A 27,977-nucleotide genomic window follows, 5' to 3' on the forward strand; every position below is an offset into this window, starting at 1 on the left:
AAAAAAATCACCTTTTATAAGGCCAGTTGAATTGATGTGATAGTTTGTTGTTAAGATTATAAACCAGATTTAATCATCAAACTATAAAGTAAGTGTAGCCATACTTTAGAATAGAGCATTGTATATAATTTAATCCATTTTCCAGGAGACAAAGAGAAATTGAGCAAAAACTTGTAGAAGAAGAAACTGCTCGAAGAATTGAAATAATGGTCCAAAAAAGGGTTGAAGAAGAATTAGAGAAAAGGAAGGAAGAAATTGAAGCTGACGTTCTAAGAAGAGTGGAGGAGGCCAAAAAGATTATGGAGAAAGAGATGATGGAAGAGATGGAAAAGAGACGATTAGTTTTTGTTGGAAGAAGAAAAGAAAAGAGAGGTAGGGATTCACTTATGTAGGCGTCAAACAGAACTGACTATTGAGAGGCTTGAATATTATCTGTCAGTATTGCTAAAAATTGACTGCAAAGGATTTTTCAACTTTTTTAGATTCTGAAGCTCAAAGTCAGTTAAACCACAGCAAGAAAAAATGTATATGGTTTACGTTTGAATTTTTTTCTGGCTTATTGCTATTTGAAAGAGCATTGACTTAATTTTAAGATTTTTTAAATGTTAGATTGGTATTTTTATTTTCTATTGAGTTTTCTCGTTAGGATTAAAATTATTTTGTGCAGCGTTGATGATATTTTTAACATGGTGTAAAACAGTGTATAATCTTCAAGTAAAGAGCAAGTTTCAGGTATAGTTTTAATGTAGGCGTACTTTGAATAAAGAATTCACAAAATATTCATATCATAGTGTGTTTATAACAGGTACACCTTAAATAAAGTATCCATAATAGAACGTTTAACAAACATAGTATATTGTTGAGAACAATTAATACATTGATAAAAACAATCAATATAGTTATTTGCAGTCAGTTTTCAATACTGTCATTCATTCTTGTCTCAAAAATGTTCTATGAATGTTGGACCTTATATTTGGTCAGCGGTTTGGTAAAGTAGAAAAGATGTTGCATTTTTAAATACTGGGCTGTGATTGTTTTTTCTTATTGTTACAATCTAGTTTTAATATGAATAAAAGCTTGTAGTTTATATATTCTGCTTTGTGATTCATTTGATGATCCACCTAACATGACACAGGATTGTTAAAATATATTTTTTTGAATCGTTGCCTAAAGTGATAAAAGCCTTCCATAAAGTTTTGTATGGTTCGGTAGTTTTAAATTTGTATTTATTTTGAAACATGGTAGAGGGATATACATTCCTTAAACTAAAACACACACACACACACACACACACACACACACACACACACACACACGCACTCCTGCATAATTATATAGTCTAATAGTTATTAGATATTCACAGCTTTTCAAAATAACATTCCAGTACTATACAATAACATTGTTAAATTTTTGAGTTTCACTCTCTTAAGTATTTAAACAGCTTTACTCATCAGTAACACAATAAATACTGTTATATCATTTATACTTTAAACATATTTGAGAGACAATTCAGTCTATCTTAAATATTGTAATATTTTCATTCTATATTTTGTGTTCATCTTTTCATGAACACGGAGGAAGTATGGCCATTTATGAGTCTTGTATTTACAATGTTAATAACACTTTGGTCTTGAACAAAATAACTTATTTAGGTCTATGTAATAACATTTATTAAAAAGCAGTTTAATCATAGGCACACTTTTATGTAAGGGATTAATTTTTGTAAGAGATTCTCCGTAACTTTCCCTATTTATAATATGTATTACATTCATATTTTTGCATATGTTATAGGTTACATTAATTTAATTGTGTTCAATAAAAATTATTCTCATTTGTTTTGCAAAAAAAGTTTAAACCATAGTTTAAATACAGTAAAATATGTATTATTTTTGTATAAAAAGAAATTTTCTAAAAATAAATACAACCAGCTAGCTAGGCATATGAATGCTATAGCAGAGGTTGCATATTTTGAACATTTTTCTTAACTATAATGGAGTATTGTGACTCAATAAGCTGTTAGGAAATATATAGTATCAGTATCATTGATACTATTAGTACTCAGTTGTTTATCATAAACATATAAAAATTCTTTCAGTAAAATCCCTCTAGAATTGTGAACCGTAGATAAAAGACTATGACCTATCACCTAGTATAACAAAACTCAAATGCTAATAAATTTTACAGAGTATTAAACTGAAGTAGACAATAACTGAGCTAAGTAAAATTGAGTTGTCAGCTGCCAAATATTTATGATCAGTTAACTATTGTCAGTAAAATAATGCTGGAATTTGTCAAAATAATGAAAATAAATCTTTTTAATATTTATTGAATAAAAATTAGTTTAATTTGTTGTAAAAAAATTTTTCTTCAAGTTTCATGTTGGTGAAGAATTAAGCAATAAAAATGCCAGATTAACAACAGCAACTATAAAAAAATATAGTTGAGTAAAGTTTTTAGAAACTATGGTTGTGATAGTGATAGAAGCTTTTGTAGGTGAGATTTATTTTCCAGCAGTTATCATGATAATCTGACACCAGCTAACTGAGATAGTTGTCTTATTTATAAACTATCTATTTGCAATTTGTCATCAGTGTTGCATCACCAATGTCAATTATTTCTCTGAAAATATAGAATTTCAGCTCTTTTACTATGTTACTAAACGCGAAACCCTGTTGTGGGTGGAGCTCTGATGTTAGTACTTAAGTAACAAAAGATTTGGGATGCGTAAAGCATCTCAAAGTGCAGCGGTGGTCGGGGCGAGCAGAAGGCTGAGCGGCATAGCGGGCAAGAGGCTGCGAGCTGGTAGACTTCACGTCAAGGTATTGCTACGATGTATGTATCTCTATCACCTATTACCTATTTAAATATGATTTTTTTTGTTGACAAATATTTCAGGATCTACAACTTGTGAGTTTATCAAAACGGTAAGTATCATATTTAAATTGGCTACTTAATAATATATTTATATGTTAGTGTCATCTAATCTGAGTCGGAAAGCAATTTTTGGAATACTTTGGAGTATTTTAGTTTGAAAGATCTACTTTGATTCATCATCAAAATGCTCCTGTTAGGTTAAAATATTTAGAATTAAAATAGAATTTAATTTAACTTTATATTATAATTTTACTTGGATATATAAGTATACATACATAAATATTCGTATAGTAAGAATACACATCATTAATAATTTGTGTCATTTGAATTTAATGTACTTTTTATCTCATGGATCTTAGCAAATTCGATTCATGTGGATAAATGTTGTACATTAAAACTACAATAATCCAATAAAATCAGAAAAAATTAAGGACCAAATCAATGAGTGAAAATATAACATAAAAGTAATTGAGTTTTTGTTTAATTTACAAACTTTCCGACTCTTAGTGATAAAATTGAAACTTTTAATTAAGTTAATACTTTTTCCTTAATGACAAGCCATTTGTTCTGGTAAGGTAGATACATTTTGTAAATTTTTTGTGTCTGGTAGATTTTTGCAATTTGAATTAAAAAAGAAATAAACTTTTTCTATTATATTAGTTCTTATATTCTCCTAATGTTACTGAAATTAAACGATGGCCAGTTAAGCAATAATTCTTCTTTTCTGTTAGATAGAATACTGAAAACTATTCATTAGTTGCATTTAATGTTAAGGCAATAGTTTGTGCAATCTATACATTTAAATTATTATGAAAACTAATAAGAAATAAATGTTTGTAAAATTAACAGTTTAAAAAAAATGTATGTTTAACCCTAGATCTGGTGGCAAAATATCTTCTAGCACTCAGTAACTTGGATTTTAAATTGACAATAAAAATAAATTACAGTATAATATTAAACATTATGTGTTTATTTGCATTAAAAATATTATACTTCCAATGCCCCCTTTACAGGTGGTGAAGAAAGTATTCGAAGGAATTAGCAATTTTTATGTTTTGTAATAATGTCAAAATCAATATCTTGTGTAATATATTTAGTGATAGATTCTACAAATAGTAAAAGCCACTACAAACAAAGATTTTTTTCCTACGATTGATTCCTTTATAAGTATTAATAAATAGTGAAATAAAAATTATTTTTACATAATATATTTTATTTGAAATTATCATATATTTAGGTTAATATATATATAGCATTTTTTAATCTTTATAAACAAGTTTTTAATAAACATTAAAAATAACCCAAAATGCTCTTATGTTGTGTTCTTTCATATAATTATTTAATTCATATAATTTGTAAGTGATCAAACATTTAAATTCATAAAAATACAAGTTTGTCTTTATCATTCAAGAAATAGTGCAGTTTAGGATTAATAAGTACATAATATAAATTTTGTTACTGATCCAAAAATACCATAACGGAGTAATACAAACCATGTTTTTTATAAATAATATTTCATTTCCTTTTATAAAAGTAAATGGGAGAAGTTAGTGATTTGTACTTTATGTCTGAAATCTACTCTTTTGTGATAAACTGAAAAACATTGTGATATAATACATATATAGGAGCAAGTAAATAACATGTAGGACGGTTCACATGTTTCATGGTACCAGATCTAGAGTTAATGTTTTAATGTTACCTTTCTATCATGAGTACACAATTAAGTGATAATTTTGTGGTTACTTAGTAGAAATCCTATTCTTAGTTTAACCTTTTGCACTCCAGAATAAAATGTGTTGCTACTGCCAAAAACTCTTGGCATCTATTACAAATATACTAGTGGAAAAACTCCATGATATCATTATCAAATGTGTAAAACTTTTTTAACTAAATCATAACTTTTTCTTTTAGTGTATAAAGCCACGATTTGTCTGTTTTAATTGTTAAAAAAATACTGAATTAAAAAAATAGATTGAGATAACAAATGTATTTTATTTATTTGATTATATTACTTTGATATAATACTATTTTGATTCAGTATAAACCTATAATTTTTTAAATCTTCTTCTAATTATGTACTTACACACAACATTTCATGAATGGTGGCTTCAAAATCCACAAAGTTATTGGCACTTTTTCAGTTGGGGACAAATTTCTCAAAAGGTAAAATATCAATGATGTACTGGTATATTGTCTTTGTTATACCTCAAATGATACAATAATAAAAGTTCTTGTTTTCTATTATAATCAGTTTCTAGTAACTTGTGAACAAGTAAATTATCAGACAATACACAAAATTCTTTATTTGTAATCTTAGAGATCAGAATGATGTCACAATACATTAAGATTTTCAATTAGGTAACAGATACATCTGGTTAATAAATAGTTCTTGTATATAAGTTTAAATCTTCTAATTCGTAGGTCTTACAATCAAGTAGTTAGTAATGTCAATTTTCTTCTTCACTCCTCCAGTTTAAGAACTCATCCAGTGAGTAAAATGGCCCTTCTGTAAGCCATCGGGTCAAGGCTGACTTCAGTCCTTTTCCTTGCAGTGCTTTGAGTTCTTCAGGAAGGAGGTTAAAAAGTTTCCTGCCTGCTTAAGAAGGTTTCTTCTCAAGGAGTGCAGTATGGTGTAATGGAAGGTGGAAGTTTGATGCATGGGGGTATTGTATGAGTGAATGTCATGGCCTCGTGTAGTAGTTATTCTCTGTCAGCGTGGACTATGACTTCTCTGATACACAAGCCAATAATTATTGTTAGCACATACTGGTGAGGGAATGCACTCCTACAGCTCCCTCCTGGACAGAGGTTTGACATTATCCTGACTGCTCTTTTTTGTAATAGTAAGAATGTTAGAAATTTACCGGACATTGATTGACCAGACATCAAAGGTTAGAAATTTTGGACATTGAAGTTTTTCACCAAAACTCTGACATTTGAAATGTTGGATGTTGGAGTGCAAAGGGTTAAAGTTTGTAAATCCTCTAGTAGTGTAATGTGATATGGTACATAAAATACTCATAAGGCAGGTAAGACAATGTCTTTGTAAGATTTAAATGCAATTAGAATAATAAATAAAGCTTTCAATAATTATACAATATGTTTGAAAATTTTTAACTTATGCAATGTTTAATATCACACTTTAGTGGATTCGCTCTTCATTTTTGCCAGTGAAAAATATTATTAAATTTAGTTTGAGGGGTATAAAGTAGTCCAAGTACAGAAGTAAACATACAAGGTAGTAGCCTGAATTAGGTATATTTTTACTTAGTGCTGCAGTGACATCTTTTTAATTGTGTGGAATTCATTTAGCTTGAAGAAAGAACGGTTGATTTATATTAATTAATAAATTCACTATTTAAATAATATTCAATGTTTTAATTATTTACTGTTTCTGAATTAATGATGACTTAGTTCATAAATAGATCCAAATTTCTAAAATGCAATACTCTAGACATTATAAAATTATAGTAGTGCCAGGTTATGAAGTAAATTTTATCATATTTTATTGAGTAAAAAGTAATCAGTTTCCTTTTCAGCTTTGTTTTTATTGACGTTTTTGCTTTGATTTCCAACAGTGGATTTTCAAGTTGACCATAGTTCAATCAATTACAGAGGCATTTTGAATAGACTCAATTGAATTAATTGAGAGAAGCCGGAATAGGATTTAATAGTTTCTAATTGGCTTTGTGTCTAATTTCATCTTAATTGTATATCGTTAAGGCACTTTTTGGCAATCGCTTTTTATTTCCTTCCGCACATGTTATTTATCGTTTGTTTACTGTTACAGTGTGGCCCACGCCTTCAAGATGTCACAATCTCTGTTTTGCTCTAAATTATTTGTAGTGTGTTGTATTACTTTGAATTGTGTGTTGAAAATAATATTTAAAACAATAATAGGAATAAAATAAAAGGAATAGTTATCTCTGAAAATTAGCTAATTTTCATTTTTGTTTGAGTTTCTATTACCAGAATTTAAGAAGCAAAATTTTCACCGCAAAATGGGGCTACATAATACTCGACTAGAAAAACTGAAATATTATAAATTCTTTATTAAACGATAACTAATGGCAATTGTTACTAATAGACTCTAAAAGTCCCTCTTTGTTCAAAAGTTACCCATGTGCAAGTAAAAAAGTATTGTAAAACATTTTTATACATCTAAAATAAAATCTATTGAGAAAGGGATATAATAATTCAAGTACTGTTTAGGAAACAACTCATATTCTCTTGTAGCGCTTGAAGTTGTGAGAATAATGGTGCAATATTTCGGGTCTAACTTTTTGATTGCTCACCATTACAGTTCTATTAAGTAGATTCTTAAAAGTCTGTTAAAAATTGTAAACATTAATATATGAAATCTGTGTGCAGGCTACACTATTGGACTTAATTAAAATGTACATCAAAACTAATTTGCTGCCACGATCTTGAAGTATAAAGTGGTTATCCTTATTTTTTTTTAAAAGTTTAAAAATGGCATTCCATGTCCAATTTGTGTTATCTAGAATAATTTGTCTGTAAGATCATATAAGAATTATCATCATTAGTTTAGACATTTACCACAATGCTAATTTTATTTAATAAAAAGTTTGACTTTTATTTAATTTGTTTTATTTAAAACAATATATGTATTTTGTTATTTTAAGTAGCTCCATTTTGCGGTAGGCAAGGGGTAATGACACATCGGGAATTATTGTTAGCTGTGGTAAAGTGCCCATCTGAACATAAATTGGGCGCTTTGGGGAGACTCTGTCTCTTTTTAACATGATCATTTTTATTTTTAGGAGGAAGAGAGAAAAAAGAGAGAGGAACTGGAACTTATCCTGGCCGAAAACAATCGGAAGATGGAAGAAGCTCAGAAAAAATTGGTAAGAAATTTTTAATATACATCTGCTTACCTTGATTTGTTATACTGCCAAATCTCTGTAAAATACAAATTCCCTTAAATATTTGTAGGACTTTGTTTTCGTTTTGCTTTATTCCATTAAATTTAAATAAAAAATAAGGTTTTAATTATATGAAAAGAAATATTGTATTTGGAAGGCATTGTGGGCTAAGTAAAAAAGAGAAGCATAAGAAATAAAGAAAAGCAGCTTATATGTAAAAAAATAAAACTGCAAATATTGATGAATTCATTGTAAAACAAATAAAAGTAACAAAACAGTTTTAGCATGAAGAGGCAAGTAAGTTGCTGCTGTTTAAAGTTCAGGAATACAATAATGTTTTTCTGTAAGTTATTTCAATAACATCTTTTACTCAATTTATTTTACAAAGACTGCTTGAATTGTTAAACTGAATTATAGTTACATGATTTAATCCTTTAACCGTCTCGTTCCTGGATTCGTCGCGATACCCGAGCGCCAGGCTTGGTTACGTACTAAGGCCTCCTGAGCACTAGAATATATTTCCCCATTTTTAAGAGTTTTTGACATAACACGTTACTTAAAGTTTAACAAATAAAGTAAGCAATTAAAAATGTTTACAAACATCTCAAATAATGTCAATTTGTCAAATAATTACACCACAAGATTGCACCATCAACTGGACACCTATCTTCTAGACATTTCTAAAGCAGTTGATTATATGAAAACGAGTATACTTGGGTGTGGCAGTTGTTCACAAAACTAGAGTTGCACAATATATCTCAGGCGTGGCAGTTAAAGGGTTTATAAATTATAATAGATAATTACAATACTGATGATCCCCATATGTAAATTCAAGATTTAATCTTTGACGTTTTTAAATTATTATTGTAACATGTTGATAGTTTTTGTATTATAAAATTAATTTTAACTATAAGAGATAAATTTTAATTTTTTGTTTTTAAAATTCATTTATTTAGAAGAAAGAGTAAATTTTTTCCATTTCAAGTCAATGAAGTAATTGAGATGAACTAAAAGTGAACAATGCATTCTGTAATGTACGTCAGTAATTATCATCAGTTAAGTTCAGTCATTCATGGCTGATTTGGTGGTTTTAGAGAGAAATGATTAATGGTTTTTTTTTGTTCTATAAAGAATTCATGGTTTTTGTGAACAAAGATAATTGATTTGGACAGATTTAAAAGCTTATTAATATAGCTTTGATAGTTTAGGAACATACTATCTTTGTGATTTTTATCAAGGACTTATTAATATGGGTGAAAAGTTCATAACAAGTTTTCAGGACTTTCACAATGTTCTTGGCATTGCAAGTAAATGTTCAAAAAATTCTATGAATCAAATGTCTAGGTGTCCAACACCTTTGTTTCAAATTTCAGTTTGTTTTTCTAATTAATGGGCTGTTACAATTATTGTGTGATTTTTATGGTTGTGATAGTTTAACGTCTGAAAAAATGTATGGTCTGAAAAATGTGTTTTAAGAAATCAACCGTTGAAACAGTTTAATGCTTAACGAAGACTGTAATATTTTAAAACTTAGACATTTTCAAAAAATTACACGGCACACATAATTTTATACTGTCAGAACTCAGGAAATAGTATTTATTGCCCATTAATATAGTAAATTTATTTTAGTCCTATTTAGATTTTCCAGTTAATTATGCGTTGGTTCGCTTTCTCAGTTAAGGTTTTCAAAGAAAGCATGTTCCTTGTACTTTTCGTTATATGTGCATTAATTTGCATTACTTTTACTTTATATTGTTATTTTTTGCAGCTTTGTACTTTGAAGTTTTATTTTTAGCTATCAATACTAAATTTTTTGTATACATACAACATTTAGAGTTAAACAGTCGCTTGAAAATGACACAATCAACACCTTTTTGGTTTTAATAACAATAACAACAAAGTTTAAACAGTTTAAAAATATTGTTTTTGTTATTTTGGGTTACTTGTATTAATTGCAAAATAATTTTACTACTCTTTATTGGATTTCAATTTATCTTAGAACATTTTGGTGATTGTATAATTCAGGCTGGGAATTATTATGATAGTTATAATTATTTACTCTAGTTTTAGTGATAGAGATTATCAATAAATGGCCTATCGTCCAAATTATTGAAAAATGTTAAGCGAGTAAATTTCAAGTGGTCATCAGCAAAAACACTTATCTGTAAAGTAAGTTGAGTTATTTCAATGAGTCATTTATATAAAAATTATAAATAATATGACACCTAAAATGGACTCTTGCTTCTCAATTTTCAAATGGCGGCCATACAAAAACAGTATTCATTGAAAAACCAGAGTTTTAAGACAAATTGATAGCAATAGTAAAAAAAGTTACATTTAAATTTAAATTTTAATACCATATTTATTTCAACACAACAAATAATATTGTAGTAATATTGTGTAAAGGATTTAATGAGTACCATTTGTCACTTAAAATACAATAATTCTGTTATAAATTTTGTTTACATATTATTATTAATACACTTAATGTTTATGATTAATTCCCGAAAAGGGCACAAATGCTGCTTCGCGGTCCACACTGCTCACTGTCTTTGTTCCTCCCCACAGTATTCGGTCTAAAATAGTATGAAAATCTGTATACCTGATACAATAAGGTGTATGTCCTTGCTTTCTAATATCTGTTCATTATATCATCCTTTTTCCTGGGTTTAGTTTTGATATAACTAATCATTATTGTATCTCTCATCAGTGCGAAAAGGAACCGCCCTCCCAGTGGTTTTGTCTGCCATAACAAAACTTGACTTCTTGTCTGTTGCGTTTTATGATTCCATTTGCAAAGATCATGGGTGCACTGAGTTCGCTTATTTCATGAAATTGTAGTCACAGAACAAATAGTTTGTTGAGTTATGTAAGTGCCTGTTTTTTCAGTTTTTTTTTTTCTTTCAGGTGATGTAAATATACCACTCCACAATGTTAATAGAAGCCAATTTTGAGTACTGTACCTTACTTGCACACATTCATAATTCATTTAATTGAATTACATTATAACAATATTTCTCTAAATAATACTTTGAGTAAACTTAACTTATGAACACTCAACATACCCAAAAGGGCAATCACCATTTTCACCAAATAACCACAGTTTTCTTGTTAGCTTGTAAAGAGTATAGAACAGTTTGTAAACAAACCACATTCAGAATTTTAATATGCATTTAATTGTTGTAATAAAGTAGCTGATGTCAAGTTTAATGGATAATATAAACAATTAGCTGCTATTAAGTTGGTTAGTGGACTGAGAATAACAGAGAGCAACACAGCTGTAGTAATCAGCTGTTTCAATCTAAACAAAAAGACTCATAAGATTAATAGTGGAACTTGGAAGACCATCGGGGTAGATCCATTCAAATCCAAAAAAATCTAGCATTTAGCATGTAAAAACTTACGATTGATATCAAGTATGTATATGAAATAGTAGTTTGATACCAAAAGTTGGTGTACAAAAAATAAGAAATTTGTATTAGTCATTGATACAAACTAAAAATAAAAAGGTACCAAACACAGAGCCATGGAGTACATCTGTAACAACTCTTTGATACTCAGATGCAAAATTTTTAACAGTGACCATTTGCCTTCTATCCAGCAGGTAACCTTTAATTAATCTTAACTCTTTTTTACTTACACCGTAGTTTATCCATAAGAATAGAGTGGTTTACAACATTGAACACCTTTGTTAGACAATCAATCAATTTATTGTTTTAAGACTTTTTACAAGTATTAACCACATGAGTATTGCAGCACGCCAATACGCAGATACACTTATAATTATAGGTATAGTATAAATTACAGATAAACTATTACATTTCAAATTCATACTTTTTAAAATTTGATAATATTTGTATGTTAAGAAAGAGTTGTTAAAATAACTCTGTCAATTATTTAAAATAAATTACTGAAATTAAATGACAATTAAAAGATTTAAAACCATGGAATTAATCAACAAAACTAAAATTCAACAATTAATAAAATATTTAAAAGTAAACTAACAATAACAACAAGAGGTTATAGACTAATTTAAAATAACAAGAAAAAAAACAACTGTAGAGTTGAGACAAACATTTCTCAAAGAGTAAACAATTCTCAAAAAGCAATTTGACTAACTCGAAAAACTCCTGAAGACTGTAAAAAGGATTAACCAGTAGCTACCTATAAAGCTTCTTTCTGAAAATTGAGTCCGGATGTTTATCAACCAATGGTATTAATTTATTGAAAACTTTAAATGAAATTACTTTGTGGCTATTCATGGTTTTACTAAAACTTTTAATTCAATTTCTAAATTATTTTGATTCGTTTTATTGTAGTTATGAATATTGGATCTGAAGTCCAATTTATCTGGGTTATTCATAATGTACACTACCAAATCGAAAATATACAAATTGGTTATCGTAGGTATTTCCTGAGCTATGAAAAGGAGCCTACATTGGTCTACAGGGTTTGACCCTGAAACAATTCTTACAGCTTTCTTTTGAGCAGTTACAATTTCATTTATCCTACTGCGTTTATCCCATAGTGTGAGACCATACCTTAGAATGGATTGGAAGTAGGAGAAGTAAGCAGTTCTTACATAGTGTTTAGGAACAAGAAACATAAGATGTCTTAATAAATTAGTTGTTCTTGACAATTTTGAAGCTATATAATCCACATGTGTATCCCAACTCAATTTGTTATCAAGGAAAACTCCTAAAGACAACTTTACTAACCAAATCCTCATCTTCAACATCCACTGGTCTTAAGCTAAACAGTATGCTTTTAGTTTGTTCTGTATTTAACATAAACCATGTGATATAAACCACTGTGAAGCATCAGTCACTATTTTATGAACAACTAGCTGTTACCCACGGCTTCGCACGCAAATCTTAAGAACAGAAGTCCTTATATTACTTAGTAAAAGCAATTATGCGCAATTGGCTGCGGGTAACAGCTAGTTCGTCAATAAATTCGTAGTATTTTATAACGATAACTCTTCATTTTCAATAAAATACCAATTACAACCAAATACCCACGGCTTCGCACACGATTTCCTACAGAAAAATTGGGACATAGGAGGCACATTTCTTTTGAATGTCGTTATTACCCTTCTGAGATAAATGATAGTCACTGAAAGATACTCCAAGCTCATGATCTATTTAAGATTTAAATTTTAAAATAGTCTCAATATGCACCTGTGAAATAACTGGAATTTTTCTCCAATATTCCATGATTTTTGTATACAATTGAACTATATTAGACCATCGTGGACAGGAGTCAAAAAGTCGGAATTCATTAGCGCGGAATTCAATGTAATAAATGATGGCGCTCAATGTAATTTTGAAACGAAAATAGGCATATTTTAGGTACATATTATTACAGTCTAATGATTATGAGCTTCAGATGTTAAGCGAAATTGCGTATGGTTTTTATTTTAAGCTTTGCGCGTGTATCACTTTTGGATTAAATTAGTTATATCTCCGATGCCATGATTGAGCTTGCTTTGTTGTCTCGATCGAGAGAATATGTACACACAGAGTTTTGAGAACTATACTTCTGTCAAAAAAAACAACTAAGGTTGGTTTTATAACATTCTTTATATTTGTAGCCAACGTAAGATAGTAATTTTGATATCTGCATTGCTCTTCTGATCAAGCATGAGCATGGTTTATATTAGATAAATATTGCAGTTAAAGGTGAATTTTTACGTCAAATTTGAATTGTATTATCTGGATAGTAAAGTCTTATGTTTAACAGTGATTGCAGAAACAGTTGAAACAAAATTTGCTGTTTCTCTTAAGCTTACTCTATGCTTTCAAACTATAAGTGTAAAGAAATTTAAAATAGTATTTAAATTATATTATCTATATATATAAAAATGAATGTTTGTATGTTTGTCCTTTATGGAATCGTGAACTATTGGACCGATCATGATGAAAATTTGTACGTATATGTATTTTTCCACGGAGAAGGTTTATAAGCTATGCCCATCCCTTTCCCGATTCAGGATTCCGCCCCACTGGTTACAGAAATACCCATAAGAAATGCATTGCAGCAAACATATGTTAACGTCTTTTCAAATTTTTAATCAGCTGTTCTTTGTAAACATATATTACACTTATAGTTTTAAAGCATAGAGTAAGCTTAAGAGAAACGACAAATTTTGTTTAAACTGTTTTTGCAATCACTGTTAAACATAGACTTTTCTATCCAGATAATACAATTCAAATTTGACGTAAAAATTCACCTTTAACGGCAATATTTATTTAATATAAACCATGCTCATGCTTGATCAGAAGAGTAATGCAGATATCATAATTACTATCTTACGTTGGCTACAAATATAAAGAATGTTATAAAATCAACCTTAGTTGTTTTTTTTGACAGAAGTATGGTTCTCAAAACTCCGTGTGTACATATTCTCTCGATCGAGACAACAAAGCAAGCTCAATCGTGGCATCGGAGATATAACTAATTTAATCTAAAATTTATTATAGTAAAAAAAAAAAATTACTAAGTAATATAAGGACTTCGGTTCTTAAGATTTGCGTGCGAAGCCGTGGGTAACAGCTAGATAGAGGCAGGAATATGGTACATACCTTCATAATACGCTCAAGAGGCTCACGATGGAACGACTATCAATTATCTCAGCAATGTTTAGAATGTGATAGAAAAAGAATAAGTGAATATAGTGTACTGTTTTCAACGGGAAATTGCGTGCGAAGCCGCGGGCAACTTTTGCAAAAAATTATTGAAATGCGCAGCAAAGCGCGCCGGGCCCGCTAGTAAACATATAAATTTCTTTTGTCGCATTATATATGTTTACAAAGAACAGCTGATTAAATTTGAAAAGGCTCTTTCATTTAATAACATATGTTTGCTGCAATGCATTTCTTACGGGTATTTCTGTAACTTTTAGAGACCAGTGGGGCGGAATCTTGAATCGGGAACGGGATAAAAAGTATCCTATGTCCTTCTCCCAGTTCTTAGCTACCTCCCTACCAATTTTCAGCCAAATCGGTTCAGCCGTTCTTGACTTATAAATAGTGTAACTAACACGACTTTCTTTTATATATATTTATGAACAATTTATTTTAGTTGATTTATGTTTTGGCTTATATTTAAAAAAAGTAGTGTCATCTGCATATAAAGCTGTTATTGTATTTAGCGAATAAGGCAAAGAGCCCAAGACAGAGTCCTGGGGGCACCCCACTTAACTTCTGTTTCTTTTGACCACACCTCATTAACACACACTTTTTGAGTATGGTCATAAAGGTATGATTTGAGAAATGAAAGTGGAACACCTTGCACACAGTAATATTTTAATTTCATAATAAGATCATTATGACTTACACAGTCAAATGAGTTACTGAGGTCACACAGAGTGGCCCAAGCGAAGGTTTTATTCTCAAAACTGTGAAATCATCACTTACTAGTTGCTCTATTGCCTCAATAGTCGATTTAATCTTTCTATAACCATACTTAGTCATACAAAGAATTCTATTGGTTTCCAGGAAACTACTTACTAAAACTTCAATAACTTTAGACAACACTGGAATCGAGACAGGCCTATAGCTCTCAGGTCTAGACCATTTTTATAAATGGGACAAACCTTTTAAAAATTTAAAATATTTGGAAATACTCCTTCGTTAAAACAAAGGTTTATACAATCATTTAATGCATTGATAAAGCAAAAATTACCTGTCATAAGAGTTAGGTCATCATACCAAGAGGGTTTCTTATTTTTATTCTGCTTTGGTTTGGACTTTCTTACGATCTCAAAATGATTAATGTTCTTTAATAAGACTGTAAACAATGAATAAAACACTCTCTCGACACCATTCTGAACTTGTAAGGAAATCAAACTTTCCCAATCATAGGATGCCAAACTTTCAAACAAGTTCTTGATAGCAAATTTAGAAAGTATAACTTTAAGCTTGTCACACAAAAACTGGGAAAAAACATCTAAGGATTAGCCTCTGATTATTAATAAATACATTACCTAAACAATTATTTCCTCTCGTAGGTTTCTGGTTCAAACAATAAAAATTATATTGGCATAGGAAAACTGTAAAACTTTTTTATTTTTTATTATGTTGAAATTTGTATTTAAATCTCCTCCTACTACAATAGTGTAGCTTGACCAGTTACATATATAATCCAAAAAGCTATGCAAGATTGTCAAAAATCTTTCTGTCTGGAGTAAATCATTAATAAATATTAATGAACCACCTGTAATTTGATTTTCCCTACAGTAAACACTTGGACAGTAATAACCGTGAGGATGAGATAACTCTGTTTCATTTGCTGATAACCAATGCTCAGATACACTACATAGTACATATGGATTCTTTAAATTCATAAGAAAGGTTTCTAACACTTGAAATTTGCCTGTAAGTCCTTCAATATTTAAAGGACCTATTACTATTACTTTTATTTCTAATTCACCTATTACTAGGTTATTTCTAATGCATGTATAATTTCACTTATTATGCAGTCAATAGCCATAGCGGTAGAGTGATTAGGTCTAAACCCAAATTGATAATTTTTTACTGTAATTACTTCACACTATTTTTCCAAATTTCAACTTAAAATAAGAAAATAAATGTATAGGATATTAGTAGAATAAATATAAAAGGGAAGAAAGCTTAAATAATTACAGAAATTAAAATGGGAATGCCTGTGGCACCACCCCGCACTTCTGGCAAAATGTAAAAAAGCAACCTTGAGGTAGTACCTGAAATGAAGGTCAGGTCACGTGAGTGCTCGTGTCCGCCCTACCAAAAATTTGTTAATCGTGATCAGACGATAGAAAAGTGGCCTACCCATGTGCCAAACAGCCAACACAAGAATTAAAATAATAAAATTTCAAACATAATTAAAGTAAATAAAATAATAAAGAGATAAAAATAATGGAAATTTACTAAATATTTAATGAAGAGGTGGATGTAACTTGTTGGCTGCACTGGGAAAATTATTTAGCCAAAACAGTGTATCCTCAGCTAGAGGTAAATGGCCACTACATCTATCACGCATGGGAAACCCATTGAAACTCCCATGTCCTACTAAAAAGGAAATAATTTCCAAATTGCTCATTGTAATGCAGTCAAACAACAGAAGAGAACAGCCACTGCACTTATTTATCACAGGTTGTATCACTTCACCACTCGTTGAAGGTAACTCAATTGTTGTGTTATATTTTCTGAGAACTACAAGAACCAAACTTCACTGAAGAAGACGAGAACACAAAATGGCTAATGGCGTCGCCAAGACACAAAGCACAAAGTCTTAATTTCGGAATATAGAATGCAGAAAAGTCTGACCAATCATGAAATAGTTCAAAGTAATTATTTAATAATGAGATGTGCCAGATAGATGCATATTGGTAGAAAATGATGCAAAAATGTCAAGAAAGAGGAACAAGACTGAGAGCACAGAAGAATAAACTTCAACATAGAGGTAGAATCTGATGAATCAGAAAATGTTGAGAATATCCCCTCCCCCACCCAGAAACCCTGATTCCCCTCGGTCCCCTAGATTGTTGGACTATTTGAAATATAACCTAAAATTTTAACGCATTGTCAGTTATTGTGCAATTATGGATCATAGACGCCTAAAAATTCTTTCTGGGAATGAAAACATACAATTTTAAGAGATTGATAAAAATGGTTTGAGATCGTAGTTGACGTGGCTAAAGTAAAGTGCAACCCTGATTTGTATACAATAGGTTGTTTTCAATAAACAATTTGTATAATTGCTTAAACATGGTAATTCCTTTTGATATTTTTTAAAAATAGGAGTAACCGTACCACGTTTAAAGCAATCTGGATATTCACCTACAATTAGGATTAAGTTGATAAGGTATGTAAGGGGCTCTAAAATGTTCATCAACTATATTTTAGAACACAATTAGACAGGCCATAAATATCGTCACTTCACGAGAAGCTTAGGTCTATAACTACGGCTCTTACTGTTGTTGTATGCACTTGTAATGATGGTAATGGGCCTAGAAAATTTACTCAGCATACTGTGGTAAGTCTTCTGGTCTGATTTGGAGTTCAGGCCAAGCTGAACAGGTACAATTACAAAATTTCTGTTTAAAACATACTTAAAGGTATCATGTAAAGAACAGTGTATATTGAAATAAGATGTCAATATATTTATAAAAACCTTACAAGTTATATTTATATCCACCACTAGTCTACGAATATTCCTAATAGTGTTGTATCCCTCGTCAGTGCTAAACAGACTCAGTGCTCACTCAATGCTTCCTTATCCTTAAATAAATTACACTCCATTTGCAATGGTCGGAGGCTCACTGCTCTCACATGCTTCTCAAAATTTAGTCATGGAGCGAATCCTCATTGAGTTATGTTATTGCTAGTCTCTCTTGTTTTTCCTTCGGTAACTGTAAATATTCCATGCCACAATGTTAAACAACAACAATTAATTGAATTTTATAACAATTTTAAAATATTATCCATAATAGAATAAATTGGTTTCAATTTGTCACTGGTGTGATCTACAGTAAAGGTTAAATAATATTATTTTCATTTTTGTTTGCAGTACACTACTACTCTTGACACGCTAGAAATCTTTTGACTCTGTGGTAACTGAGTTTTATATATATATATATATATATTTCCAACTGATATTTCTTTTCCATAAAACCTAATTTGGATAGTTGCAAACATTTTCAAACAAAAAAGCAAACCTGTCCAGCTTTTCTTAGGTGATGTGCTTATCAAAGAAAAGCATTTCATTTTTATTTATAGAGATAAAAGCATTTAAATACAATATTGGTTGTTTTCAAATGCAATTTAAACTTTTCTGTTGACATTATTCATTTTCTGATGACGTTATTCATTATTTTGTATTAACATTTTTGTAAATATTAATTAATAGTAATGTTGTAATATTTGTAAAAATATATATATATATACTAGCTGTTTCCCGCGGCTTCGCACGCTTTTCGTAAGTTTTGCCCGCGTATGAGCATTTCTGGTTGAAGTAAATTATATTTCCAACCCCGATGTAGATTTTACCTTGATGTCACGATCAAGAAAATATGTCAAAAATGTATTGTACATGCATAATGTATTTTATTACAAAGTGGTCTACCACTCAAACCTTTAAGTTCAACCAAAAATTTAGTTTAGACAATTATACATCATAACTTAGCGCCTTCAAATAGTGTTTTCACTGTTTAATATACGTATCTATCTCGTAATTGCAGTTATAATGTGCAGGCGCTTTGAAAACTTTTCTTCATTTTATTCGTTTATATTCACGACATAAGCGAATAATTCAGATAATAACTATCCTATCTTCTAAGTTAGACTAAATTACGGATACATGTGAAATTTGATTGAAATGGTTCAGTGAATTGTTCAGTCTTGGCAGAGTAGCAACACATCGTGACTCAAGATTTTTTTATATATATAAGATATATATTCAAATTGATTGAAAAGAGAATCTTGAATATCTTGATACTGCTATGTATTAAGTATTGGAGTTGGTTTACGTTGAATATCTGATCTCATCTAACAAAATTTTATATCAATAACATGTGTTTGTAGCAAAGAATTTTGTACGGGACTTTCTGTAACTGTAGAGTCTAGTGGGACGGAGTTCTGAGGTTGTATAGAATAATCCTCCTTAGTGCACCTCTAGAGTGTAAGAGTTTTTGCTGGGCGTTGATGAATTAGTCAGCCATTAAGGATATCTCCTTTTGTGTACAGTATAATCTAGTTTGACTGTAAAAAACGAGTCAAAACACTTGAAATACATATTGTAAAGTTGTAATAATATCCTTAACTATTTTATTATGTTGGCCAGACAACAGAAATGCAATCTCTACACAAGCATAATTTAATTTTAGTTATTTGTATTTAATTTTAATAAAATATAAGCTCTATTTTGTTATTATTTTGTAAATAAAAATAGTATATTTATTGAATAAATCAATAATTTTTATAGTATTAATTGTTTATAAAGTTTGTTATAGATGATGATTACATGGAATGTAACGGGATTTCAGACATCTGTCATTGTTACAGTATATGTATTTTTGAAACATTCAAAGATAGAAAATGTCGGAAATTCTGCTATCCTTTTCGATTGCATTATTTTTAATGAACTCATCAATGACCATTCCTAGATTTTGACATTCACTCCAAATAACCGTGGGTGAAGAGGTTTGTTCCTTGCATACAACAACACATATTCATTGCAACAAGACTTAATGAACCTGCTTTTACTTATGATACTTAAAAAACTTCAGTTAAAAAGAAAAACTAAAAATGACTATATATGTACTAAAAAAGAGAAAATATGTATTCTTAGAAACACATACAATTGATTCTGGGAACTATCATTCTCTGTTGAGTGTATGTACCTCCACTTTGAGTAAATCATTGCACACAATCTGATCATTGACCTTGGAGTGCAAGCACAACAAAAATGCAACTCGTAACGTTTCAATTTTATTCCAATATTACTACAATTGTTAGACTTAACCTGACAGTGGAACTGTCTTGTCACCCTGGGTTTGTTTTTGCTGTGCAAGATGTTTTTACTCACTTTTTAGTGCTGATTTTTACAGGCAGAAGAGAGACTGGCCATGGTGGAGGAACAGAGGAAGATGGAGGAAGAGCGACAGAGGTTGAAGAAGGAACATGAAAAGAGAGTTAAGGAAGAACAGAAAAAAATACTAGGCAAAAACAATTCAAGACCAAAATTATCGTTTAGCTTGAAACCGGCAGTATAGGAGAGGATGTGTAAAGCTTTTGTGTAAATATGATAATATGAGTGAAGTTGTTAAAAAAGTTTTCCATTAAACTAGAAATTCTGTTTACGACTTCTTGGCCAAAATTCTACATCAGTGCTCAGAAATGGTGTTCATGGAAATTCAACAGGTTTAGGTTATAATAGACTTGGAATATTTATGATTTCTTGAGTTATTTAAGCGTTGAATTGTTTTATGTATTATGTTTTAATAATACATTTAGTTCAAATCCATTTTGTTATATTTGTTACAAAATTTTAGTAGAATTTAGATTCTTTTAATGAACATTTAAAAATTGTAGAAACATAGTAATTTTTACAGTTAACTTCTAAGTCTTTGATACAAAAAAATTAGCTTAGGCATAAATATAGATATTAAGTACAAACATTACAGAAAGATACTAAAGACAAGTAATTTATGACCATTTAAGTGGTGAAAAATGATAATTTTTGTTTTACTTGTGAGTTTAATAATATATTTGTATTATTATTAGTCAACACATGAGTCAGGTAACTTTGTGTTGATTATTCTGGTTGCAATAGTCAAGACATGAATAGTAAAAATTACTGCTTGAATATGAAGTAAAAGAGGTCAAATGAATTGCTAACAACAGTGTGTCCACGGGCCTTACAAATCAGAGAGATCAGGAATCATGCTTGAATTTGCAAAACATTGGAAAGTGCCTAGAGTATGCTTAAATTAATTAGAAAGGATTCAATGGATTCCTGCTACTGTGTGTGGTACAGTAAATAGGCTGTAGATGTAGCATTTCTAATTGAAAAGATTACCATGCGAATTTGTTTATTGAATTGTCGTGATGTGATGTTTAAAACACGAAAACTTGTAAGTTAAAACTTACATGTAGCACGATATAAAAGGAATGACAGTGGAATAAATAATCATGTTGCAAACTGGCTGGCACTAACAATCGCATTTAAAAAGTGCACAACTTGGCGATACAAAACAGTGTCAGACTTTCATCAAGTAACAACTAGCATTATTCTTAGCTTTACACACATTTCCCTGCTATTATGAGGGCATCATATCTTCTTAAAATCTCTTCTGAGATAAGTGAGGTTATTGGTAGATATTCAAATCTCCAATCCACTTTCAAATTTCTATGCAACACTCTGGTATTTGGTTGATTATTTTCTAAGATTTCAGTACTTTGTATTGAATTAGTTGAGACTAGTGTGGCAGTCACAGTTAATTACCCTTTCTTAGTAAGCAATTATGATCTTGTATGATGGATGGCCTTTTAATAATTGTGAAATATAAATAGGCATATTTTATGTAAATATTATTTCAGTTTAAAACAATGTTTCTTTTAAAATTTCAACTTTGGTTAAAATCTATCTATACATTGAGTGATTCACAACATTAACATTTATATTATTATTAAGATTGCGTGTTGTTATTGTTGGTTTCCAATGGAAACTAAGGTTGTGCACAATAAAAAGTGCAGTGTGCTATAACCATAACTGTTTAGTTACTAAAGTTGAGGATGTACTTTTTTCTTATTAGTTAATGCAGAACTCAGTGAGTTTGTATTTAACTTTTGTTCTCCCCCTTTAAGAACTGGGTAGAAACCAAAACTGGTAATTGGTAGTCCATTTAGAATTAATAGCAATATTTACTATAAATTTGACTAGGACACTCTAAATTTATCAAATATGTTGGTAATAATTTATGCTAAAGCAATAAAAATAAATAAAATTTGTTGTTTGCAGCTTAAAGCAAATAACATGAGCAGTACAGTATGTATATGTTGTTTGTAAATTCCTAGTACTTGTTGAACAATATCAGAATCAAGGCAAATATATTGGGAGTTAATATTTTAGAATTAGCTCATTAATGATTTATTTACAATTGTTATAAACAATAATATAATTACTTACATTTATCATAATTGACAAGAACAAAATCACAAGTGTTCTGCTAGTGATTGCTCTTTTCTGTATCTGGGGATCTGAAGATGTAACATTCTAAAACATAAGGTTAAGTACACAGAAAAGAAAATAATTCAAACACACATCATACACATAATAAACACATGGAAGTCAAAGTTAATAATAAAAAAAATGTACATTATTCGTCACAGTATATATTTGCAATCTTGGACAATACCGGATGAAGCACATTTTGTATGAAGAAATGTACAAGAATATTATGTGTCTGCTGTAATACCATAATGTTGAAAAATGTCATTGACTCAGTTATCCTTCTAAAACATCACTTGTCCGTAATGTACTGTGATTGGTTCTCAACTATTGAAATTGACAAAAGATTCCTAGAATGTTAGGATTCAAGCCTTTGAGTTCTTGACCATTCTTTAATTTGTTTGCCTAGTATGAGTGGACACCCTGTTTAGGTTGTATATATAAGGAACCAAAACAATCATAGTTACAACAAAAATAATAAGTTTTATCTCCATGAAATTGTTGGTTACATGATTTTCAGAAAGTAAAATACCATTGTAAATTACAAGTTGGATTAAAATACTAATATTGAGGGCATTTTGTATATCGTGACTGTGTGTTTGCTTTTGCTTGAACATTACATTGAGTAGTTGGATTAGAATACTATGTCAGTTTGAAATTCATTGAATTAAATTTTTACTGGAATTGAAAGTGTTTAATTGTTTCATAACAGATTTGTTGTATAAAAATTTTTTATTTTTTACTATATTTTTTAGATAGTTTATTATTTCTATTTCTTGTCACATGTTTGTACAGTTGAGTATGCACCCAAAGTTATGTAATGAAACTGAAACAGGATGGCCACCCAACCAGTAAAACTGGAAATAAGCCGGTAACATCTCAGAAACAAATGTCTGTCTCTAAGAACTTATGAAATCAAGAAATAAATAGAGGTTCTTAAATCAATATTTTATTAACTCAAACATTGTATTTTATGTGACGTGATCCTCGTGAAACTGAATGAAGATTGACAATGTGTGGGTAAAATGATGTCGCCGAATTGTTTAAAGAGTGTGTAAACATTTATTGTTGGCGGACCGATCGTCTCAGTTTGAATTTGTGACTAATTGCTTCCCACACACATCCTGATTACAGGTTAAAAAAAAGAAAGTGAATTTATGGTTTGATAGCACAATCACATCCAAATCTATATTATTTTCTATATTAATGTTGGTGTATCACGAGCCTGCTGCGTGTATTTGTGAATGACATCTGTTGAGCATTACAAAACTACTGATTGAGAAAATTTGATTTATGTATAAAAACCCGTTGGTAGATAACTTAAGTAAAAATGAGCTTAGTTTTGCATATAATTTTTCTTACAGTTCTGTATTTATGTACATACATTGCCACAAGTCTGCTGTTTATATTCACGGACAACAGCTGATTGCCATTAGGAAAATTACTGATCGTGGACAGGTAGTTGTACTTTGTGTATCAAAACGTGTTTATAGTTAACATAATTGACAAACACATCTTTATTTACATACATGCATCACTGCATGTATTCGTGAATTACTAATTTCTAACACGTGTTTTTGTTGTACTTTCTGTACTAAAAACTGAGATATATAACAAAATTAAGAAATTACCGTAGTTTTACAAATAATATTTTTGTTATAATTTGTATTTTCTATATTTATGTTGGCACATTATCGTGAGGTCTATTCACTTATAGGAATACTTTGAAAATTACTGAAGGATAAAACATGTATTTGTAGTTCTTTGAACTTTAATTACTATTTTTAAACGCCTAGTAATAAAATAGCATTTTTGGAAAATAATATTTTTTATTAAGTTCTATTTCTATATTCGTCAATGCAACCATGTCTGCTAGCAACAAAATTGTCTAAGCCACCGCAGCTTTGTTTATGGCATATCCTGTAAATAGAACTGATAACGAAAAATCGTCATTATGTATTAACAGTTATGGCGACTGTGATGTAATGGATAAATATTATAGTTGTTTATATATAGTTTAAAAATGGACTAGACATTCCAAAATTTTTGACTGGAGAAACCGGGAATCCGAAAAAAGGTTTTGAGTGGCCAACCTGTGAAAGTGCAAAATCAAATACTTACAAGTACTCAAGTTTGTATTCAGATTACTTGTAAAAGGGCTTTTTATTTAAGAAAATCTTAACCAGAAAATTGTAAAAGTAAAAATAACTGAAGAAGGTATTATTTAAGAAAGGGTGGGTAATTTTTGGTTCCATATTATTTATTTTGGATCAAATTTCCAAATATAAAAATTTGTCACACTTATGTCCATCTGAAGTTACAAATTTGTGGTGTGCAATTTATGTAACGTTATCAAAAGAGAAATCTTAGTAACAAATATAGACAGGTGTGTTTTCAATATGTTAATATTTAATTTTAAAAAGCAAATGTTTGTTGTTTAATGCATGATTTATTTCTTCTTGTTATAAAATCTTATAACACCTTTTAAAGAAAAGCATTATTTTTTGTAGCTAGGTTAAATAATAGTTCATAATTTTGCTGTTATCTTATATAGTGTATACATTATATTAGTACAATTTCTATTTGAATTTTGAATGTGAATGAAATAAAAGTTAATTTATGAATTGATTCAATAGTGTTAAAATTGCGAGGTTTTGTAATATTCATTTATAATGTAGTGCTTTATCTCTGTGGTTTATTGCGTGCAATATTTAAGGCTCGTTTGACCTAAGGATTATTAACTAGTGCAGTTCAGGCAACAAGTATTTAGTAATTAGGTTTTCATTAGTATTGTCCAGTTTTGTTTTATTTCCTTCAGTAAACAGGGCTTTTGTTATAAAAGGCTTGCTCCTTATATCCTAACTCTAACTGTTATACTAAATTATTTTAAATGTTATGGTGGTTATGATTATCATTCATTATGATTTTTTTGTAGAGCAGAAGGTCACATAACTGAAACTACCAAAGTAAAAGAGTTTCAAAAAACTGTGTGCATGCAATTTTTCTAATGCATTCTTGTGTAGTTTACTTTTGGATAAATTATATTTGAATATTTTATGTCTTGATCCTTTTAGAAAAAGTAAAAACTACCATTGAATTCATGGTTTTGCTATATGTTTTATTCCATCTATAATTTCCATACTTTTCTGACGACAATCATATACATTATTCTACAAAATCTAGAGATGTTTTGCTTCAATGTTATAGTCCCACCACCTCTAGTTCTAGAAATTTAGTTACTCAGATATATCCAGAGGCATTATGCAAAAGCAGCATTAAGTTGGTTGTTACATTTTATTATTTGAAATGGCAGATATTTCTTCAGGCTTGCATCTTAACACATTCACTGCGGAAGCAATGTGTGAATCTATAATGTGGAAAGGTAGAAAGTTTTACTTATCAAAAATTATGTCTGGATGTCCAAGAACATCATTGAAGATGTCTAGGAACCCTTGTTGACTGGCATTAATGAAGTAATTTCCGGAGCTAAAATTCCAATGAATTGACAATGGTGCTAGCCCTTGTCCAGTCTGTACTCAACACTCCGCTGGTTTTTTTGCCCCCATCCCCACTGGCACCCACGAATCAGTTAATGTTTATATTAAAAAGTATTTATGATGTTTACACTCCTCCCTCCCCCAACAAAAGTATTCACTTTCACACAATAATAAAAAATGTATTCAACAAAACTGTCTGAACTTGAATTGTGTCAGACAAAAAGTGGTCAGTGAGTTCAATATCCGCTTCCACTGGGCTACAGTTACTTATGCACAGTCATATTACACTAAACACAACAGTGGAAATGAACCACGATCTGAGAATGGTTTGCGTGAAAAGTTACAGTGGAACCGGGCCAACACGTAAGCTCAACATTCCCTGTCTGTTACTGTGGGCTTACACTGAGGTAATGAGTTAGTGTGGAGCGACAGCTCGATTTACAGCGGACCATAGCGCGCGCTACAGTTGCAGAGCTGGAATTCCTGCATCCCGCAGTGAATGTGTTACAAATACAAACGATCCACACTTTTGCAAATTGTAGGGTATGCATGTGCTGCAGCCATTTTACCATTTCATTTGCACACTATTTACTGGGCCGTTTATAAATTCGCAAGCTTTTAGAAGGAAAACTATTTTGAACAAATATTCTATAGTTTTTATAATTTCTTTTGTTTCCCTTATAACAAAGTGAAGTGTATTACACTTGGTAGGGAATAAATCAAATTTTTTAGAACAAAATTGTTATAAAAGTAAAATTTGTTAAAAAAATACTTTGTGTATTGTATTTGTTTGGATTCATTGAGTTATATAATGTGAAAAATTATTAAACCAAATTGAATATATCTTACATTTTTCCTCAGTGAAAATGATGGCCTTATAGTAATGTTACTGAAAGTTATAGTTCAGGATAAACCTTTTGTGGGATAAAAGTATTTTAAAAAGGAAATTAATATATAACTATATAATTAATTTTAATTGTTTATTAATTAGAATCAGACTGACACTGTCTTAAAAGTCAAGAATCAAAACTGATCTATATTTTCAATAAGAACATGAGCAGTATAATTCAAAATTTGACATAGTTTTAATTTTTTTTTTAGTAAAAGAAGAGGCGTGTTCTATCACAACTTAAAAAGTCATCAACTAACATTGCTTTTAAGCTTAGCATTTTAGTTTAGTTTCAAAATAGTGCATTATGATTAGTCAATATAATTTTAAAGACCATTTTAAAAGTGTGTAATTAGCCATATAAAACACACTGGATTCAGTATTTGTATCTGATGTACTTCCCTCATCTGTTTTAACTTATTCTATAGGGTTAAGTTAATCTTTTCCATTCATTAAAACTTAGTGTGCGTTAACTTTCATATCTGTGTTTCTTTATAATAAGAATTATACATTGCACTTTTAAATTGTAAGTTTTAATTTTTATAAATTTACGTTAATACACTTTTTTAGTAATACACAGCTAATGACATTTGTAATATAATACTATGTAAATTAAATTTTATCCAAATAATAGTATTTAAAGTTGAAAATATACTTATTTATTCTTATTTTCTAGGCTGAACCAAGAAAACAGCTTTTAGCTTATTTCAATAAGTACATAGTTTAAATTTAATAGTCTTTTGTGAATACTTGTTACTTTAGTAAAGCGCAATGAACTTTAAATAACAAAATTTATTATTCACTGTTAAAAGATATCAAAACGTGCTAACATCAGTGAAACTAACGTGGAGTTTCACCAATACAACTATATGCAAGTTATGAAATGCCTAAACTTATTATTTGACATGCTTGAGTTAAAGAAAACATAAAATATTCCATATGATATAAATTCAAAATTTTATTTTTACAATTATTTTTAATTATTGACATTTGATAGTAGCAATATGAAAAGCTTGATCAGTTTCATTAAGGTAAGTTACATAGTTATGTGCACAACAGTTTTATGTAATTATTAATTAATTTAAATACTAACATTAATAAATATTTGGAAAAATAATG

General features: G+C 29.8%; 1 protein-coding gene across 2 annotated transcripts; it reads left to right on the forward strand.

The window, feature by feature from the left end:
* The first annotated feature begins 109 nt into the window (after positions 1-109).
* On the forward strand, positions 110-27,975 carry LOC124364661 (UPF0430 protein CG31712-like). Of its 2 annotated transcripts, none has more exons than XM_046820302.1 (4): positions 110-372; positions 2,731-2,819; positions 7,659-7,742; positions 20,350-27,975. In XM_046820302.1, the coding sequence occupies exons 1-4, from the start codon at positions 207-209 to the stop codon at positions 20,512-20,514; spliced, it is 504 nt and encodes a 167-aa protein (XP_046676258.1). In that variant the 5' UTR covers positions 110-206; the 3' UTR covers positions 20,515-27,975. The 2 variants fall into 2 exon arrangements, with proteins under 2 accessions (XP_046676258.1, XP_046676259.1); XM_046820303.1 differs by lacking the exon at positions 2,731-2,819 and adding an exon at positions 2,896-2,924.
* The last annotated feature ends 2 nt before the right edge of the window (positions 27,976-27,977 follow it).

The sequence above is a fragment of the Homalodisca vitripennis genome, chromosome 6 (genome assembly GCF_021130785.1).
Source record: "Homalodisca vitripennis isolate AUS2020 chromosome 6, UT_GWSS_2.1, whole genome shotgun sequence".
Taxonomy (NCBI): Eukaryota; Metazoa; Arthropoda; class Insecta; order Hemiptera; family Cicadellidae; genus Homalodisca; species Homalodisca vitripennis.

What these genes read in the sequence shown, in the direction of transcription:
- LOC124364661 (XM_046820302.1), top strand. Translation starts at nt 207, where the DNA reads ATGGTCCAAAAAAGGGTTGAAGAAGAATTAGAGAAAAGGAAGGAAGAA. An exon ending in AAGAAGAAAAGAAAAGAGAG is followed by an intron (nt 373 to 2,730) that starts GTAGGGATTCAC and finishes GGATGCGTAAAG; the next exon opens with CATCTCAAAGTGCAGCGGTG. An exon ending in AAGAAGCTCAGAAAAAATTG is followed by an intron (nt 7,743 to 20,349) that starts GTAAGAAATTTT and finishes TGATTTTTACAG; the next exon opens with GCAGAAGAGAGACTGGCCAT.